Raw genomic sequence first — 20,670 nt, forward strand, 5'->3', positions numbered from 1 at the left:
ACATCTGAGTCATTGCTCCAGTCTTCTTTTAGAATTAATGGGAAGAAATAGTGCTTGGGCAGAACCTTTGCCTGGTGTTAGATGTCTACATGAGAGTAAGAGGACAGGCAGATCAAAGCTGTCCGTTTGTCACCACAGTGACTGGAACCTTACACAATTAACTCAGCCACAGATGTACAAAGTTTGAAGCAAGGGATCCCAGTATGATGGACTGTCTGTAGAAGCCACAACTGTGAATGAAGTTGTGTGATACCTGAGGATTTTTTTCCACTCATAGCAGGAGCTACAGACAAATCACGCATATAATTCAAAGCCTATGCTTTTATTGCAAAAGGATTTCTCACTGCATTTTTTCTCTACAGCAATATCACTGCACCTACAGAACTTGAAAGGAGTTCAGGCAAACCATGAACAGGATGTGATGCAAAGGCACTGCTGGAAACCTGGGGATACAATGGGTCAGGATACTCAGGAAGGTGAATGTGCCCCATTCACCAAAAACGCTTCCTTCAGCATGTGCTGGTGCCATATATGTGCGGTATCACAACTCCTCCCAGCTTACTGTGTCTGTCTAGTTCAAGCAGCTGCCCTGTTACACCTGTTCTGACAAGCCAGCTCTGTTGGTATTAGTCCATAACCCTCATAAACATGAGCAAATATACCACACCATCTTTGAACTGATTTCAGCACATCCTTCTCTAGTGGAGATTCTCTTTCACACTACGTTTGCAATAAGACTCTTCCATGTTCCATGTCCACACTGCTCCTGCCTGTTCTTTTGCTTTCACATCTGTTCATTATGTCTTGACTACATTTCACATATATAATATTCTTCAGTCCTCTTCTGTCTAATTTTTACCTTATTTAAAACAATTCTGGGTTTCCAATGCCACTACAGAGTGACTGTGCTTTATAGATAAAAATAAAAAGCAGTAATTTTTTTAAATATGAATATAAACTATTCAGGTTTAATTTATTAATAAGTAATCTGTGACATCAATTTCTAAGATTTAAATGAATTCACTTTAAAAAAAAACAACAACAAAAAAAAAAACAAAAAACAAACAGGTGAAAGAGATGAGTAAATTTCAGCTTTAAATTTAAGTATTTGCAATATTCACAAATTATCTGCAATATTACATCCATGCAACTCGTAGAAGCACAATCCAAATTAAAATTAGGCCATGGTTTTTGAGATAACAATTATAATTGTTTCCAAAGAGGCACATGGTATTGTTAATGGGCACATGTGGTCAGCACCTGTAGTTTACACCTCTATTAATTTTTTTAAATGAGCCAGTAGGAGGTGAGTGAACAAAAACAAACTGTGTCTAAAAAACTAAAAATATTTTTTTTTCAAAGCATATATCTCAGAAACACAAACACTACCATGGCAGACTTTATTTATTGACTCTGCGTTGCAGCTTTGTGTATTTATTTATTGACTCCAGTACATATATGGTCTATTTAAATTGTGGATGTACAGGAATCAGATCACTAGTCTTTTCTAGGAATATTGCTAAAGACATTTACTCAAAATGCAAGAGGCAGGCCTTAAGGGCAAGAATTAATGGAAAAGTAAAATAAAGACAGAGTATTTGCTATTGGTACAGACAAATCGGCACAAAGTAATAGCTAAAATACTTGGGTTTGAGTCATTAAGAGATCTGAAGTGGGCAAACATATAAAATGGTATATTGCAGGACAATGTTTATGCAAACCTTGCCCCGTAAGCTAAGTGCAAGTTGACATGAAAGACACTCACTGGAGCATCAGAAAGTGATGCAGATAGTCTTTCTAACCCACCTACATTCTCTCTGTAAGGACAAAAAATACCCTGCTGAGAAATATTCAGCAGGAAACATAAATACTTAGTCTATGCCTCATCTCATTGCATTTAGCTTCCATCAACCAACATTGATCGTGCTTCTTTGACTCCAGATATCAAAGTTAAAGAAACCTACAACTGCTGTTGCAAATCTATTTTTCCACTTACAGAGACAGAACAACTTTTTTCTTCCAGAAAAATTGAACTGCATCCTCAGCAGGTATAAACTGTTTTCTCAAATCAGTGATATCAGACTCACAGGAGTGGCACATAAATGCTCCATCTCACTCTATAAATAAATGCAGTCTCTGTTGCAGAATATATGAGCAGACAATCTGGTCTCATACTTTGTTTTCAGGTCAGTACATAGCAGAGTATCATGTCAATCTCTATGCATACTTCATCTTGAGATGTCTACTGAAGATATATCACTGATGTCACATTTTAAGATAGATTATAAAATTATTAATGCCTTTTTATGATCTTCCATCCTGACATCATTTCAGTCTATTAAAAAGTGAGCTATTGTCCCACACTATAAAAATTCTAATTTAATACATACATACATACATACAGTGTCATCCTGAAGAAAAACAGAGGCTACAAGTTTTGTGGGGGTTTTTTGTTTGTTTTCCTAGAAAATGAGATTTGGATCCTACACAGTAGAGTACAACACTTCTACTCATTAATATATCCAGTGTGGAATTAGAAATATTGACCCTATAAGTATTAGGTAGACTAAAATGTGAATGAGCCAAGAGGCAGAGCTAATTAGTGTACATTCTTCAACTTCCTGTGGATGCCAATAATCAATTAAAATATTATTTTCAGCTTCATAAAGCAACATAAAGAAAATGGAATAAGAAGATAAACAACGTGCAAGACATAGTAAAAGCATTACACCTTGGCAAGATAGAGCTAAACTGGGCAAACTGACAGGACGGAGTGACTGTGGCTACATAAATAATCCTAGGATCAGTGGCAAACTAGCACTCAGAGCAATCAGAACTATTCCTACCTAAATGTGCTCATTTCATTAAATTTTTCAGGACTACATTTAGCTCTACAAATATAATAGTTTAACATTCTAAGACACACATGTGAGAACTCATTCAGAAAGGACGTATGAGAATTTCTTTTAAAAGCATAGCAATGAAATACCACACTGGAAATATGACATTATTAAATCTGGCAGTACAAAGTAAAAATCAATGACAATTTTCATGGCATGTGCAGAGCCATTATGCTGCTCACGAGATAGGTGACAACATTTTTTTTCAATATGTTGTTTAGATTATGCCCTGAACTGCTATTTTCAATCTCTGCTTAGCTTTACTCTAGTGCATTTATGCTTTAAAGACCACAAATCATGTGAAATAAGAATGACAAAGTACATTTCTGAAGCATAAATACAGACCTCCTAGCATGCAGGCCTGTCTCTTGTCCAAGTATCATAGGAACACAAAATGGTTTGGGTTGGAAGGGACCTTAAAGATAATCTAGTTCTAGCCCTCTGCCATGGGTAGGGACACCTTTCACTTGACCAGGTTGCTCAAAGCCCCACCCAGCTTGGCCTTGAACACTGCCAGGGATGGGGCATCCACAGCTCCTCTGGGCAACCTGCTCCAGTGCCTCACCACCCTCATGGGGAGGAACTTCTTCCTGTATCTAATCTAAATATACCCTCTTTCAGTTTAAAGACATTACCACTTGTCTTATCACTGCATGCCCTTGTAAAAAGTCCCTCTCCAGCTTTCTTGTAGGTCCCCTTCTAAGTACTGGAAGGCTGCTCTAAAGTGTCCCTGGAGCTTTCTCTTCCCCAAGACAAACAAGCCCAACTCTTCGAGCTTATCTACACTGGAGAGATGCTCCAGCCCTCTGATCATCCTCCTGGTCCTCCTCTGGACTCACTCCAACAGCTCCATGTCCTCGGCCGTAATAAAAGCAAGACAAGTACAGCTTTACATACTGGAATTAAACTGATCTGACCCTGGTGGCAATTGGTAAATTTGTTTCCATTTGGTGTCTAATGAATGAGGAAAGCAAATATGTTACATAAATCTGTAAATAGGAGGACACTGTAATGAGAAGAAAACATAAATAATTCTGAGATAAAGCAGCATCCCGCATTCCTTCAGATAGCCAGCAGGTAATAAGAATTTTGCTTTACATCCACAGCACTGAATAACATTTCTAGCTGAACTATGATAACTAAAACCTGTTAATCAAGACCCTGCTCTGGTATCAGTGAGAACTGAATGAAGCACCACAAAAAGTGTATTCCAGTCTCCTTCTAAATGACAATGTATTTTGATCTATTGCAGTGAATACATTCAGTATGATTCCAGTTAAAAGTATAAAACTAATCTTCCGTATATTCCTAAAAAAGTCCATGTCAAAACACAACAGAAAACCCAAAAAGATTCAAAAGAATAGCATGTTAGTAATGGTTGTTGAATCCAGCGCTTTACCCTTTTCTTTGTGAAATGGCAAGCTATAAAAAGTGAACACAAAATCCAAAAATACTGTTGCATTAAACACAGATATGAATTATAACAGCATTAAGGTGGTGCATACCAAGGTAAGCACATGATGTCAGCACATCTCTATATAAAATGCAATCTTCCTCCCATCAGATTTTGAGAGGTGAAAGTCACATGCACAATATGCATCATTGCACTGTTAAATTTTCTGACTGTACGCTTGGAATGAGGACTGAGAGCCACTCCTTCACCTAGCATCTGGGCAGCCCTCTCACAAGATGAGTGTAGCCACTCACGTGCATCCACCAGGGCACTGCAGTAACTCAGGTAAGGCACCAATATCTCAGAGACAGGGGAGAGTCCTTCACAGACCTGACTGCCACTTCAAGTGGTACCTCTCTAGGACTCAGGAGAAAGATAGGGTCTAAAAGAAAGATGGGGATAGACTTTTTTAGCAGGGCCTGTTATGATAGGACAAGAGGTAATGGTTATAGACTAAAGGAGGGGAGATTCAGGCTAGAGAGGAAGAATAAATTTTTTTACAATGAGGGTGGTGAAACAGGTTGCCCAGAGACGTGGCAGATCTCTGGAGACATCCAAGGACAGGCTGAATGGGGACTCTGAGCAACCTGATTAGCTGAAGGTGTTCCTGCTCATAGCAGGGGGTTGGACTAGCTGACCTTTGAAGGTCCCTTCCAACGCAAACTATTCTATGATTCCATGACTACTTTTATATCACGCTTATCAGCCTCTGGCCAGCTGTCCTGCATTTCAGTGCTATAAACGCACATACAAGTAGGCCAGAAACTGAACATTTGGACTAACATCTGTTGCAGAAGAAAGAGACAGCTGACTGACATGAGGACACAGTCTAACCAGGAACCAAGAGAAGGTGTGTTGCCATACTCTGCAGCAGGACATGTACTACTGCTAGCACAGATCAAGTGCATATACATTAAGTCATGACTTCAATTAAAGACAGATACCTTCAGAACACCACTCATCTGATGTAATTTCTGAAGGTAGCTTACACAGAAATGGCAATGTTCTCTGCCAAAGAAGTTCCATTTATCCCTGCCATTTGTCTTTTCATCCTACTCTGAGTCAACTCCAGGGCTCCTCTGATGATGCCTCATCCACCAATTAAAATGGCAAGACATTAAATCAGCACAATAAAAAGAGTAATTTTTCTGGGGTTAGTGAATTGACCAGTATTACTCTGCAACCAGACTATTACCAGTGCTGATGCAAAGGAAGAGAAAACTGTGTAGTAGAACAAGGTATGAGCAGAAGTACAAAGCATTAGCTTTTAAAAATATTTAGTAACTCATTAGCAAGGTAAGAAAGAGAAGTAATAGCAGGAGAAAGACCTTCCTGTTTCTGCAGCAGTACGATGACAATTTCTCTTAGATTTAACAGTAAACCATACCTTAGATTAAATCAGATCAATCAGTGGAAGGACAGACATTGATTACCCTGAACCAAGTGTTAAATGAGCAATAAAACTCAGATGGATTTTGAAAGAATAAAGCACTAATTCCTGAAGCCTGCATGTTCTCCCAATATGTAGTGCTCAGAGCATCTCATTAACATGAAGCTCTCAGATTCTCCTGCTGGGAGCAGACAACAGCAAGAAGCAAACCTGTACAGTTATTTATTCCTTTATTATAGATTCTTAAACCACTGTTAATGAATTCTTTAATTCGCCTTTCTGTTATTATGGCAAGTAGTAGTAATGGTTCAAATTAATGTTCCTGAACACACATCTAATTAAGTGAAAAGCCATACTGTTACAGTCCTTCATCAGCAAGATAAGGAGTGACTGAGGCAATAAGCCACCTCCAAGCAAGTTATAACCCTCAAAGCAAGTTTAATTAACTTGCAGGAGAACATACAGAAGAAAGCCACTGTTATTAGGATGGTCTATGTAAAAAATAATGTAAGCTATGTCTAAATATATATTAACCAATTAAAGAAAATGTTGAACAGTTTTGAAACCTATTTCTGATAAGTAACTATATAATTTTAAAGTACAGCTGAACTAGCCTAACTTGAATTTTAAAAAATAAATTACCACATCTTAAAAACGAACTCCAACTAGTCTCCTAACAGTTTATAATTTCAAGCACAAGAGGTTTGGAAAGAGGATTACTTCATTTTTCCTTTATATAAAGAAGTTTCTTCTGACATAATTGTTCTTGCATGATCTGAATAAAACCATTAAGGAAAAGAAAAATCTACAAAAGAAAAAAAAAATATAAAAAGGAATCTATTAAAAGGAAAATGTAAATAATAATTTTGAACCTCAGCATTTTTGCCCTAACATACTGTGTTTGAGACATGCTTCTAGCTGACTCTTGATTTACCAAAATGGCTGGTATACTTTTAATATTTTTTGATTTATAAAATCTAGAACAGATAAGTGTTTAGTGCATTGTCAGTGAACAAGGAGAAAAAAAGGCAATGAACAATTTACCAGGGCAATTCAGACACTGCTATATCCTTCCCCTGAGCTGTTTTCCCCCCCTCAATTGACCTTTCCAAGACAGAAACGAAGGAAATGCTGCAGGACGTATGGCAAAGCATTTCCACATAGGAAAATAAGGCAAGGTTGTTCTTGGGGAAATCTATGAATCTTCATGCTTACTGGCATTTCAACATACAGAAATCATTATCATATTTGATTAGATGCTAAGTCAAAATAACACACAGAGAAATATTAATCTGAAAATTTTATCAGGATTTATCAGAATAAGATAAGCAAGCAGTCTCTCATTTCCTTGAGCTTACTGAGGAGTTAATGCCCTGAGAGTAATCCTTTGTTGATGCCACTTAATTATGAAAGCAAATTCTGCCCTGCCATATGGTTTGGGTTTTTTTAAGAAAATAAATGAATTCCCTAGAAGGTTTCAGATTGCAAGAGAACTCATTTATTTTTATCTGCCAGGTCATATGTGATGTTAAGAATGATGACTGGGGCAAATTTTAAAGATACAGTTTCATGGGAACACTGCTACATCACCCTGTGTCAAAAGTCTTTGTAATGTACTAAGAACCGTTTTACATCCACACTGAATTTTCTCTGTAGAGTGTATGTCTTTAACGTATTTTCCTTTTTTTCTTTTTCTCCATTTTACATAGATGTACAAACTCATTCAATTTAGCACATACCTATTAAGAAAAGTAAGTTTTACATTAAATCTAGACCAAGTTAGCATAACACTGAGAAATCTGTCACATTGTTCAAATGCTAATTTTGAATGCCAGCAACCATGAGAAAAATCATTCTTCTTCCCTCCAGAAATTGAACTGTAATCTTTACTTTTCTTCACTACACACTTTGGGCTGTTTGATCAAAGTTGGGCAAGTTAATTTTCTCACTCTACCTTTTCCCTGTCTGTCCCCACCCCTGCCACCACACTCCCTCATTTCTCAAAGCTTTCTAAATGTTGTTTTTCTACATGGACAACTTGTGCAAAAATGTCCCAGGCAACCAGGGCAATTGTAGGTAGTTACTGAGACCCAGGATAATTCATTAGTCATTTTAGAAGACATTCCTCTGCCTCTGAAGTCTTCACCAATGGTACACATACATCTCTCATGCAGCAGATCGACAGAAGACCAAATGACACTTTCAAAACAAAAGTATTACAGCACTTACACTTCAGATCCAGTAGATGTTATTAAGTGGAACTGTTACACTGGAAGGTGTTAATGACTGTCAAGTGACTCTGACACAAAGTGCAAGTCCTGTTCAACCTGAAAGTTGTGCTAGCTCCTTTTATAATTACAATGGGAGATACAATTGAACCTATACTATGTAGCAATATGCAGAAGCTAAAGCAGTCACTACTGAAAGGCATTGGACTTTGCCGTAGGAAATGTGTACGAGTGTGACCTAAGAAATAAAGACATGCCCCACAGTTGAAGTAGAAGATTTGTGAGGAATTTGAAAGGTGAACAACAAAACAGACTGCAGTTATTTGTTTCTATTGCATTCAGAGAAAAATGCCTGTGCATACTCTAGAAAAAAGCCAAAACCAAACTTCACTGGGATCAGCAGCCTCTCTCCCTAATGGGGGTGGTAGGAGAGGGAAAGAATGGGGTGGCTCCAAATTTTAGGCAACTCCTCAGCACAACAGAAATCACAGAATGGTAGGGATTGGAAGGGACCTTGAGAGATCATCTGGTCCAATCCCCTCACCGGAGCAGGAACACCTAGATGAGGTTACACAGGAAGGCGTCCAGACAGGTTTTGAATGTCTCCAGAGAAGGAGACTCCACAATCCCACTGGGCAGCCTGTTCCAGTGTTCTGGCACCCTCACTGAGAAGAAGTTTCTTCTCATATTTAAATGGAGCCTCCTGTGTTCCAGTTTATACCCATTGCCCCTTGTCTTTCCATTGGTTGTCAATGAGAAGAGCCTGGCTCCATCCTCGTGACACTCACTCTTTACATATTTATAAACATTCATGAGGTCACCCCTCAGCCTCCTCTTCTCCAAGCTAAAGAGCCCCAGCTCCCTCAGCCTTTCCTCATAAGGAGGATGCTCCACTCCCTTAATCATCTTTGTGGCTCTGTGCTGGACTCTCTCCAGCAGTTCCCTCTCCAGTGCCAGTGGACTGGATGAGTAAGGTGAATGTGTGTGCTAGTATTGCAGTAGTAACATTAATAGATTGCTGCAGATGGTGAAAGAAAACTGAAATAAGGATAGGAGACTCAGAATTAATCAACTCAAGATCCACAGAAGAACTGGACGTTTTGCAGAACAAAATACCAACCAGAGACTTCTCACAAGGTCTGGAAGACAGCAGTGGCAGAACAGATAAAATTGTAAAAAATCTATTTTTGCAGAGCAACTACAGGATTCCAACAGACATCAGAATAATACCTGTACTTCCCAAACTGGACAGGTAAGAGTAATCTTAGCAATATAAGACTAGTAATTACCTTTCTGGTCATTGCCTGCTATGGCAAATACTATAGAATAATGTCTCTTTCATATATTTAGAGATCTCTATCTCAAAAATATTTATGTTCTTGTTTTGTTTGCACTAGTAAAATGGGACAAAATTCATTGTTTCTTTACTAAATTACCCACAGCCAATTTGAACTGGTTTGGTTTTCTGCCAATACTACCACACAGTTTGTACAACTATTTCCTTCCGTAGATGTACCTGCTGATGGATTTATGGGCAGGTGCTGTGCACACACACAGCCTTTGTTTTCCTGCACTACAATTCCAACTCTCTTCATTTTTCTTTTAGCAGCCCTTCCCTAGATCTCTTTCTAATTTTAGGTAGCCTTGATTAAGCGTATATAAACGGAAAAATACACACTACTACCATTTAAGCCTCCCAAGGACCTTGTGCAATGATATCAAAAGTTCTCTATCACCATGGGAGACACCTTTTGAGGCATTATGGGACCATATCTGTCTTTGTATGTAGCTGCATGACATTGGCAGCTCCCAACGTGAATCCAGTCTGGATCTCAGCTGGGTTCTTCGCTACCTTGCTTATTATGACAAACAAGTCATGAACCTCTTTAGAGGCTGAATAACTTCAAAAATGGAAGAGAATCACTTGCAATGAATATCAGTGATAGAAAGGGGATTTAAGGATTTCTAACAGTATTTAGTTTCTAAGAGACAAATTTGGGAGAAGAGTTCACTAAAGTGAACTAAGGTGAAAGAAATCCACTAAGGTGAAAGAAATCAGTTATAAACTTAAGTTAAGCCAGAACACAACTCCTTGTTGTGAAAAGCATTCCTCTGGTTTAGAAAAACACCACCTCAGTAAAGCAGAAGCACAGAGGTGAAAGTATCACTCCCTGTTTTTATTTGGATGCTGGACAAGTAAATCATAATGGAAGTACTTCTCTTGACAGTGTAAACAGAGTAACCTACACTCATTTGTAGCTTTGCCATGTGCCATATCACACATTTCCCTTATCTACCGTTGATTGGCTAGAGGAGGGAAAACCATGGTAAAGGGCTACAAATTATTAGTTTCACAACTGAACAGGAATTTTAACTGTTTAGATCTTTCAGAAATCACATTGCACATAGTTATTAGTTTGTACAAGAAGATAATTTAAAAGAAATTGCTGGAATATTCTAAGATAAATAACTTTATACCAAAAGATTTTTGAACAGGGAGGAAGATGTCCTTGTCACTGTCTTTATGAGACCGCATTTGTGGCTTAGGGCAGTAAATAAATTCCTCTAATGGCTCTTCAGATATGTGAATCCTGTGAGGCAGATGTGTGAGAAACTTGAACTAAAATTTTATTCACAGGCCATAGCACAAGTATCGTAATATTAATGCTCTGTTCAGATGGTCCTGAGTGAAAAGTAACTACAAACAGCATATTAAGAAAAAAAATATCCCGACAACTGGTTGCTAGACTCTGAATCTATGACCCCATGACATACAATGACTTTCACCATATAGTCCGGTACAATGCTTCAAGAAGAGAAAAATGTGTAGTAAAAAAGACAAACTAATATCAATAATATGTACAATTAGAGAAACCCACTGCCAAGTGCAGTCATTTTAAAGTCAGGTCTCCATGGCCAAACACAACATCACTGTGGAAAAGCTTAGAATTTAGAATGAAAATGCACAATAAGGAAAGAAATATCCAATAAAATCAACAAACTAATAACAGTCAAATATACTGGACTGTGGAAAACAAAGATTTCTGTTGTGGTTTTAAAAACATTGAATATTTTTAATTTTTCAATTTTAGCCAGAATATGAACATGAAGTTCTGAAGCAGCCATAACTTACAGAGAAAACAATGAATCCTATTGGGATCCTATTGTGTCTTTTGCAAAAGGCAGAATTGGCAGCTGGCATTTTTTCGTAGTCACTGCCTATTCAATAAAATCATCCAAAGCTGATCCATAGTGACTCAAAAGACTTCATCAAAAGCACAAGTTTAAATTAGCATATTCTTTGCTGAGATTTGGAGTCCAGATGAGCAGTATGGAGGTAAAAAAAAGAGAGTAAAAGGTAAAAAAAAAGAAAAAAAATAACATGTTTTTTTCATTGGATATTGAGTGTGCATCAATCCAACACACAATTCCATGGGCCTGAGAAGAAGCTCAGACAGCTCTGACTTAATGCTGATTGCCTTTACAGAACAGCACAAGTTCACAGCCTCATGCGTCATTTCATTTGGCAGCTTACAGAATAGAAAAATCAACATGAGTGCACAGAATATGCCACTTCAGGTGGGCCAGAGACATATATATATCTCTCCACAGAAAGCTTTGCCCCTGTAGATAAGCAACGTACATTGAACATTTGACTCTCTGTTTTGAACCTGATTTTCAACCAAGAAACAAATTGGGAAACAGAAGTATATTCCAATGCTAAATCTAACAGAAAAATGAAGTAACTAGAACTTTGTTAATTCAAGAGTAAAATAACTTCAGAAGATAGATTTAAATAATAAGTTTAAATAGTTGAATTTTTGACAACCAAATGTGTTACTATACTTTATATACTGAGAAAAAAAATGCTGTTCAAGGACTCTCACTACTTCAATGTTGACACCTAAGACAGTGTCACTGTTGATCACAGCTTGCAAAGTACTGTCCTGCTGTGCAAAAATTGTGATTACCACTGACTTTACCACTAATTCTGCAGTCTTTAAGACATCATTCCTGGCATTGTACTGAATAATTATTAGAATCATCCAAGCACAAAGAGCTGTATTGTGTAGCCAAAATTAGGATCATGGCAAATTTTATGCTATGGCAACTTCTGTCACATTGTCACGCAGCATCTGTTTGTTCTAAGGTATGCTTCCAAAGTTTGAGAATACTCCAGGAACAGTTCTCTTAAAAATGAGACTATTGTGAAGATTTAGGATGCTTGATTGCAGGCAGTGCGTCTTTTAACTTTGGTCAGGCATAAGAGAAATAAACACATACAATGTTCAGTTTAGTGGGTTTGGAAGGCAGGGCAGTCACAGTAGAGCAAGCTGATGTTAGATTTTGGCTCAATATTAATTGTCAACAAAGAAAAATCCAGTTTGGTACAACATGAAAAGAGAACAGATTTCTCACCTTGCTCCAGCAATAAGCTCTTTTTGTCCTGGGTCAAATGTTAACTGTGAGAAGTCCACAGCATCTTCTGCTCTGAAGACATGTAACCAAGGGGCAATTTCTAAAAAAAAATCAAGAAATACAACTGTTACTGTAAATGTCATAGTTGTAGTACATCAAGTAGCTGACATTACATTTGCACATACTCTGAGCTGCAAGTTTTCACACGATGGTCCTCTAACGAAACATAAGAGACTTTTACCACCATACCACATAATTTACACTACAGGCCTGTAAAATATATAATCACCCAATACACGCTTGAATGAAGTATTTAAATTTTGGTCTGATTTATAAGCCAGATGTATTTTTTCTCCTTAGGTAAAGCAGAAAACACCACAATACAACTGCAATTCACTGACACATACTCAAGTAAAGTCAGATTGATTTTCCATGCATCAGAAGCAGCTGAGGAGTAGAGGTTTGGGTTTTTTTACTTTGTTCTTTAAAAAAGGATCAGATCAAGTGGAAAACAATAAGAAAAACAAGCAACTTTGACTTTTCATCATTTTCACAATAAAAAGGTTGAGACATAAGGGATGAAAAAAGGAAAATGTCTGACATTCAGGTGAACTCTTTGGATTATTTTAACCTGCCTTTCTCAGAGCAATCTAGTGCTACATGAAACGAGGCAGACAAGTGGGTGAGTTGCTGAAAATCAGCAAGGAGCATTACTCATATTCAGAATATGAATCTATTCCTGCTTTCAAAGTTTAACACACATAAACAACTGCACACCAAATCCTTAAACATTTGCATTATTAGCAGTCATTTTTGCGTTCACATCACTAGCTCGATATACAACAGTGTTGCTACATGAACACAAATGTTCTGGGAACACAGCATGATTTTCTTTCATTTCTTTTGTCTAATTGCTTGTTTAGGGGGGTTGTTTGTTTGTTTGTTGTTTATTTTGTTGTTGGTTTTTGGTTGTTTTTGTTTGGCTTTTTTGGATGTTTTGTTTTTTGGTTTTGTTTTCTTTTCTTACTGTAGTCACAAAGCAGTGGTCTGGAAAGTATGTGAAAGGTGAAAAGGGCTATGTATGTATGGCACAATGGGCTGTGGAACTGTCTATTGGAAGATAATAGATGTGAAATAGTCAATAAGAAGGTGAGCACATGGCTATGACCACTTAGAAAAGAGCCAACACCAACGCCCCTGAGAGTGCTATGGCAGTATAACTTTTGACACTGGTATCACCGGTTGAAGCTCAGGTTGCCAACATCCATTCTAAGCTTTCTTCAGTCATGAGCATATTTTTCCATTTGCAAATGTCTGGGTTGAAATAATCCATGTCTGGTTCCCTTTTTCAGGATGATTTGTTCCTAATTTAAATATTAAAGTTTTAGCACAAGTAGGTCATCCATTCCTAAGGAGAGGGCCCAGGAGAAAATTGTTATTCTGTGTCAAAACATGTTAAGCCATTGCAGAGAACCATTAAACACACTGTGCAGAAGCTGTAGCATCATATTCCTTGGATAAACAGATGGAACCATGCAGTAGAATCACTTGGGTGTCAGAAAAATAAAACTTCTTCATTTTTAATGACGGCTTGTATGCATCTGGGCAATTTCAGGCCTGTAATGCAAGTTTGTACAAGTTCTGCAGAACCTGCAGCTAAATTCAGTGTCGATTAAATCTGTACTGGATAGGTTCTCAAATCAGAGTCTGAACACTGGGCAGGAAAGAGGATGGGAGAGCATATTAGGTAACTATGAGTACAGCTGCCTTCAGCTACTACTGCTGATGCTGTGCATAGAACCTAGTAGGATTCCATATAAGAGACAAAAAAATACACACACACACATATATATATGTTATAGGCCTGTGTAACCTTACATATACTTATTTATCTATTTATATTTATATATGTAAGGCTACACAGTCAAGCCTAAAAGAGGCATTTCTTAACTTTTTTGTACTTGATTTTGCAACCTTAACTTTTCAGTCATGCATTTTGTATGAAACAATCAATTGCAAAGTTCTAAAAAGTTAAGAAATTAGGTGGTATATGAAGATGAGGAAATCCACGTGTAAGTCTTGAAGAATCTCACTTACTGGAGAAAAAGAGGAAACGAAAAATAAAGCTAAATAAAATTCTGTTTAGCGGTCTATCAGCCAATATATCTAAAGTCTCTACAAATTTTCTCAGACATTTCCCATATGGACACAGAATACGCACTTCTTCTTCACAGAAAAAAAATACATACACATACACATACTCTCCCAGCCAGAAACAGCTCCCAGTTCTGAGAGATGCAGAGAGGCAGGCTACTTTTCCTTGTATCAAGCACTGTGACCAGGACAGAAATGGATGTAAAACCACTTTATAAAGCAGCAGAAATTCAGACAAAACGATAATACTGATGAATAACTAATAAAACCATAGAAAAACATTCTATGGAAAAAAAAAAAAAAATCAGGGTTTTAAAGACAGAATAGAGCATCCAGGCTGGGAGTCCAATCAAATCAGTGGGCGGAAGTCACAAGAGGGGCTGAAAGGACAACCTAGGACATGATTTAGTCCCTCAGCAGGTACATTCCCCTCCCATATGGCTGTGCAAGCCATGGGAAGTTCTGCCTTGCACATACAGGAATTCACACTCTTTGAGATGGCAGCCACGGTTCCCTAGGCTCTATCTGTCTGTGCTCACACCCAGAGTCCACTCCTTAACTGCCAAAGCAGAACTCAGGCTATCAATGTATTAACATTCAAATTTGGATTGTTGTGAGCAAATACGCAGAGCTGAAAACGCCATTGGCTCAGTAGCAGATCTGCACACATGGAAAGCCAGAGCTGCTGTGGAAACAGCCATCTCTGAAAGAGAGACAAGGCAAGTAGTCGAGGATGGGATCACTTCAGCTCCATGTTGGTGCAACAAATAAGACCCTTGGTCTCCTGTAAAACAAGGAAAGCAGTAGCTCCCCATGGCATGGGTATGCCAGGGACATTTCAGTACCCAGAGGTATAGTGGTGCCAGAAGACTACAGGGAAGACTGAGATCCAAGGATCTCTTCCTCTTGTCCTGCTGTCTCAGAGAGGCACAATAAAGCCTCAAGGTACAGCAAGCGATTGGGACCATTTTCAGGTTTAAAGCAAAGGGGCAAGGGCCACACAGGGTAAGATAAGCCCAGGCTAGAGAACAAGAAGAGAACGAGGACTTACTAAGAAATCTCTCTGAAATCTGATTCACCTCTGTCCCTCCAAAATATGAATTATTTTACCCTACCTGTTGCGTTCAGCAGTGTTCATGCTTGGGGAAAATAAGGCCAGGAAGAGCAAATGGCAGCTAGAACAGGGTCTTTTTTCAGCAACCATTCTGAAACTGTATCTCACATGTGTCACAGTGGCATCATGCATCACACAGGAATAAGCCTTCATGAGATAAAGCTACTAAAACTTTGTGACACTTCTGTAAGGGAAAACAAACAAAAAACCTCCACAAGAAAAAAAAAATCAAACAAATCAAACACCCATGTGAACTGTAAAAGTAAAAGCTTATTGGTGAAATTCTGCTTTGAGTTACACTATTTATGTAATTAAATCAATAGAATGATTAGACTTATTTTCATCTAAACAGCAAAATCTAGCAAAAATGCCTTAAGTAAAACAAGGCCTTTCCGTTCTGTTTCAGGTTATCTCCTTGGAGTCAAAACTGCATAACAAGCTATCCAAGTCCACAAATTATTTTTCTTTCAATTAAAAACTCATGATGAAGTAATATACAATTATAATTTCACTTAATTAACAGTTTTCACATAAATGCAGCATGTCAATCTTTACAAAATAACACAGCTATAGATTTTGTATATTACAACGGTACCATAAATAAATGTGTAAATTAAGTAAGCTGGCCAGCTGATTTGTAACTTAATGGCACTGCCTGATGATCACCGGTGACAAACAGCAACATCCTTTCCCTTTCCCATTCTAACCCCTTCCTTCCCAGAATTTCCCTCCCTTTTCTCTGCCCTCAGATCAGGTGCAGTACAGTAAAATACCTGGTCCTTTAGAGACTTCTCTATTCTTATTCCTGATACTGAAAACATTTATTCAGACACACCTTCAACCTGGATTTTTTTTGTTTTCACTTTTAAAACTAAGTATGCATGTTTACCATTCTGCAGACATCAGTCTCAGACTTAAACCTGTCCATGAAAAACTATATCATGGTATACACACAGCCATGACAACAGCTGGTCTCTTCAATGCATGCTGGAGCCCTTTGGTACATTCAATAGATACTTACCCTTAGCAAAAATAGACTTGTGTTTTTGGTTGGTTGGTTGGTTTTGGTTTTGTTTTAATATTGTTATTACTATTACAGGACTGAAATCTGCAGGCCTTATAACACAAAAATATTCCCAAAAGAAAATGCATGCTTTCCCACAGAACTAAAAGATGGATCCCAAAACAGCTGGATTCTAAGAAAACTATAGCTATCTTTCACATGCTGGGAATCACATGCTATGGGTTTTCCTGGGAGTTCCAGGTTTTGGAGGAGTTTTTTTGATAGCTTACATTTAATAAGAAACAAAGCTTGCTATGACACATAAACCTAGGGCAAAGCAAATGCACTGAAGTCCCCTCAGCTCCTAAGAAAGGACAAAGGAGCCTCCTTAGGAGCTTTAAAGACAAAAAGGGTTAAGAAATCAAAGCTGGGCAAGAGAATGTTAGATACTAATACAAAAAAATGAAAGTCCAGACATCTGTCTCAGTTTTATTTTAAATTTAGTAACTGCCCACCAGGCCATAGCTTGTTTGGTTTACATTGTCCAAGTACTTGCCAAGGGCCGAGCTCTACAGTTCTTTGCAAACAGAATAGTAAAGTACACTCAAAGTTTCATTACTCAGCCCTTTAAAGTAGAGCTACAGTAAACAGTAAAATAAATTGAGAAATTACTAATAAGGAATACAGTGGCATGTATTTCATTCAGAAATGATCTTTAATGGTAAATAACAAAGTTACAAGACAATAAAGACCTCTGATTTCATTTAAAAAATTAGCATAGATATTAAAAAATTCAGTAGCATTTATGATGTATGTGTGTGACAAATCATGCCATGGTGTCCTTTTTGAGCACAAACTTAAACATATGCACAGTACTATCTTCTTGAATAAACTCTGTTAGCAAAATAATAATAATAGTAGTAGTAGTAGTAGTAGTAGTAATAATAATAATAATAATAATAATAATAATAATAATTTTGCTAACAGAGTTTATTCAAGAAGATGGTACTGTGCATATGTTTATAATAATAATAGTAATAGTAGTAGTAGTAGTAGTAATAATAATAATAATAATAATCACCACCATAGTTGAAAACTAGCAGATATGCAATATTAACAGGAGTCTCTGGGTGGCATCAGTACAACTAATTCACTAATCTTATCATAAGGAAATTAAAATATACTACTGTATGCTAAAGTTATTTTATATTGAAATGTATCTAATCTAAGAATGATACAATAATCCACATCTTCCTGAAGCTGTATGACGACTTTAACCTAACCCAGATCTTGCCATCCTGTGACACTCAAGTTACATTACTATCCTGGTCAAATGCAGTGAGACAAGTCAGAAGTCTCTGCAGTGAGGTGCCACGTTGACTCCATTCCATCCTACCTGCTGCCCTGGTGCCATCCTCAGTAGCCCCAGGGAAATCTGTTAAACAAGGTGTCATGGCTGGCAAGAGGGGATCTACCTGTTCACTTGTTCAGTGCATCCCGTTTTGCATTTATTTACAGCATTTGCTCTCAAAGGACACAGTTATGTATATTTGTAAACCCTCTACTGTGACACTTCTGGACTCTATTGTCCCCATCTATTTTAAAACTATGACTGAGAAAACCAAGATTTTCTTCAGTAATTTCTGTGTGATTGTTAAGTCATCCTTTTAAAATTCCCATTATAATATAAATATATCTATGAATAATAAATTCAGTCAGAATAACTTCAGGAAAACAAGCATTGCTCTGTGTTGAAAAAAAAGAAAAGATAAGAAAGATGGTGTGCCATGTTGCATCTTTTACAATTCACTTCTGTCTATATGTTTTTTTCTTACACTTCCAATCTTTAATCTTTTCTAGCTCTTTCGCTGTATCCTCTGCTCACAGAAATGCATTAAACACACCCTTGCTGGTAAGTCACTGGCTCACTGCAGATGAAAATGTAAAGAAAGGTTTCACAGCTCGAGTGAAAATAAAAAAGAAAATACATCCAAATACTATTCCACAGATTCCAACAGAAAAAAAGAGGACTCCATCATGATAGTTCAGCCAAAGAACAGCTGAACCACTGAAAACAATCACAATCCACCCTGCTTATCCAAAATGGGCTGAGGCTTAGTTTGTCAACGACATCACTTATTTTTCCAGGACTTGTGTTGCTCAGCATTCACATACAATGACTCCATGTTTTAAATAATTCTGAGAATAAGGTTGTTTTTGTTTTTTTTTTTTTTAATAAGCAAATAGTAGGAAGAAAGCAGCTATAGTTACAAACACGTAAGTGACAATATAAGATAGATATAGGGTTTTTTTCCTCAGATGAACTTCTGAAAATATATCTGCAAACAGACTTCTAACTCAGGCATCAGGGCTTGTCTGGTTGTCACTCTAGTGGAAAGAAACACACGCTACACCTGAACACACTATCATGCGCTCCTCGGGCTGCAGTGCCGTAAAGCTCCACCGCAACGATGGTGCTTCTATTTCTGGTACACATTGTTTGAACCCATATAAATGCAGGTTATTCTTTACATATTTGTAACGCCATTCTTGACATATTTCTACTTAATGTATATTGTTGTACATTACTTAATGGCTTAAAGTCATTCTTTACATGTTTGTACTTACCTTGGACCTAATGCTTCCTCTATCTATTTGTACTTACTTTGGACCTAATGCTTCCTCAACCTAGCCTAGCACTGCTGCATAATAGGCCAGAATGGGCTTTTCCCAATGGATATATTCCTGTTGGATGCATTATCCATTAAAAACGTCATTTCTTCTGAGAAAGACAAACAAAGACAAGAAAATCATAAACCAAAAATCTCACCTAACAAAGAAAGTAAGGACAGCAAATATTTTTCCATTTATCTTACAGAAAAGACTCATTCTAAAGGTTAGAAGTACCCCAGCAAAAACAATATTCTAATTATACTAATTTCAGTATCTGAGCATGAAGATCCACTCTGCTACTTAGAAGCCAGAAAGATGCCTTTTCTGTAACTTTTAGTATAGCGGAAGGACTAACTACTTCATTACGAACCTTAAGCAAATGGACAAACAATAAAAAAGCAACTCTCTAACATTTAAACCTTACAGAAAGAGACAAATCTGTTCTAAAAAAAAAAAAATCTAAAAGCCAAATCAATCCCAGTGCAATGCCTCATATCCAGATGTCAAGGCTAAAGAGGGTCATGGATGTAACAAATCTGACAGTCTTTGCTACCAGAAGGCTCTAATACACTAAATGGAGTAAACCAGAAGCAGACTGGATATAACATATGCAGAGAAAAGTACTAGTTTGACAACACAAAGGTGGCATCAGCTGACACCATTTCTAGCTCCTCTGTAAAATGAAAGGATTAGGACAGATAGGTCCATTACAATACTCAATATTGCATTTTAATGAAGAAAACATTGCATGTAGCCCTTACAATCCAGAACACATTTATACCAGGGCTGTGTATGCTACCAACTTTAGTAACACAGAATTAAGGGTATGTGGACATCATAATTGGGAAACATAAGAATATGTGTTTATAATAGCTAATCCCTAATTTTTAATACAATCACAAATTAAAAAATATTTATTATCAAAATTAATATTTTTAAATCTAGAAAATATACTGAAAAATATAAGCATTCTGGTAATTAGACAGTAATTAGGAAGTAAGAACTGTTCAGTTTCTAACAGGGATCCAGGAAGATATAAGAAACTAGACCACCACTTCTTCCCACCAAGGAAAAAAATAAAAGCAATTGTTTAGGCAGGCTTAGCTAATGCAATCCAGTTCTCTATAAAAGAAAAGACAGAATTAGAACTTTGCCCATCATGATTAGATCAGCAACCACAAACTAAAAGATTCCTCTTTTAAGTCTTACCACACTACATTTGGTTCCCCTTTGGAAACATGAAAACACATTAGATCTCCATCTGCAGAGCTCATCTTTGCTTATAGGAAGGGGGAAAACAAAACAACTCAACCCAAACATATGAAAAACAAAGCAA

The 20,670-nt window shown here is 37.3% G+C and overlaps 1 protein-coding gene across 1 annotated transcript in view; it reads right to left on the reverse strand.

The window, feature by feature from the left end:
• Positions 1-20,670, reverse strand: part of SEMA5A (semaphorin 5A) — a gene marked incomplete at both ends in the record, with an annotated part of 321,097 nt that overhangs the window by 183,458 nt on the left and 116,969 nt on the right. Inside the window, 1 exon segment of the mRNA XM_080340350.1 lies at positions 12,391-12,490. Coding sequence (XP_080196476.1) covers positions 12,391-12,490 — 100 coding nt within the window.

The sequence above is a fragment of the Nesoenas mayeri genome (genome assembly GCF_963082525.1).
Source record: "Nesoenas mayeri genome assembly, chromosome: 2".
Classification (NCBI taxonomy): Eukaryota; Metazoa; Chordata; class Aves; order Columbiformes; family Columbidae; genus Nesoenas; species Nesoenas mayeri.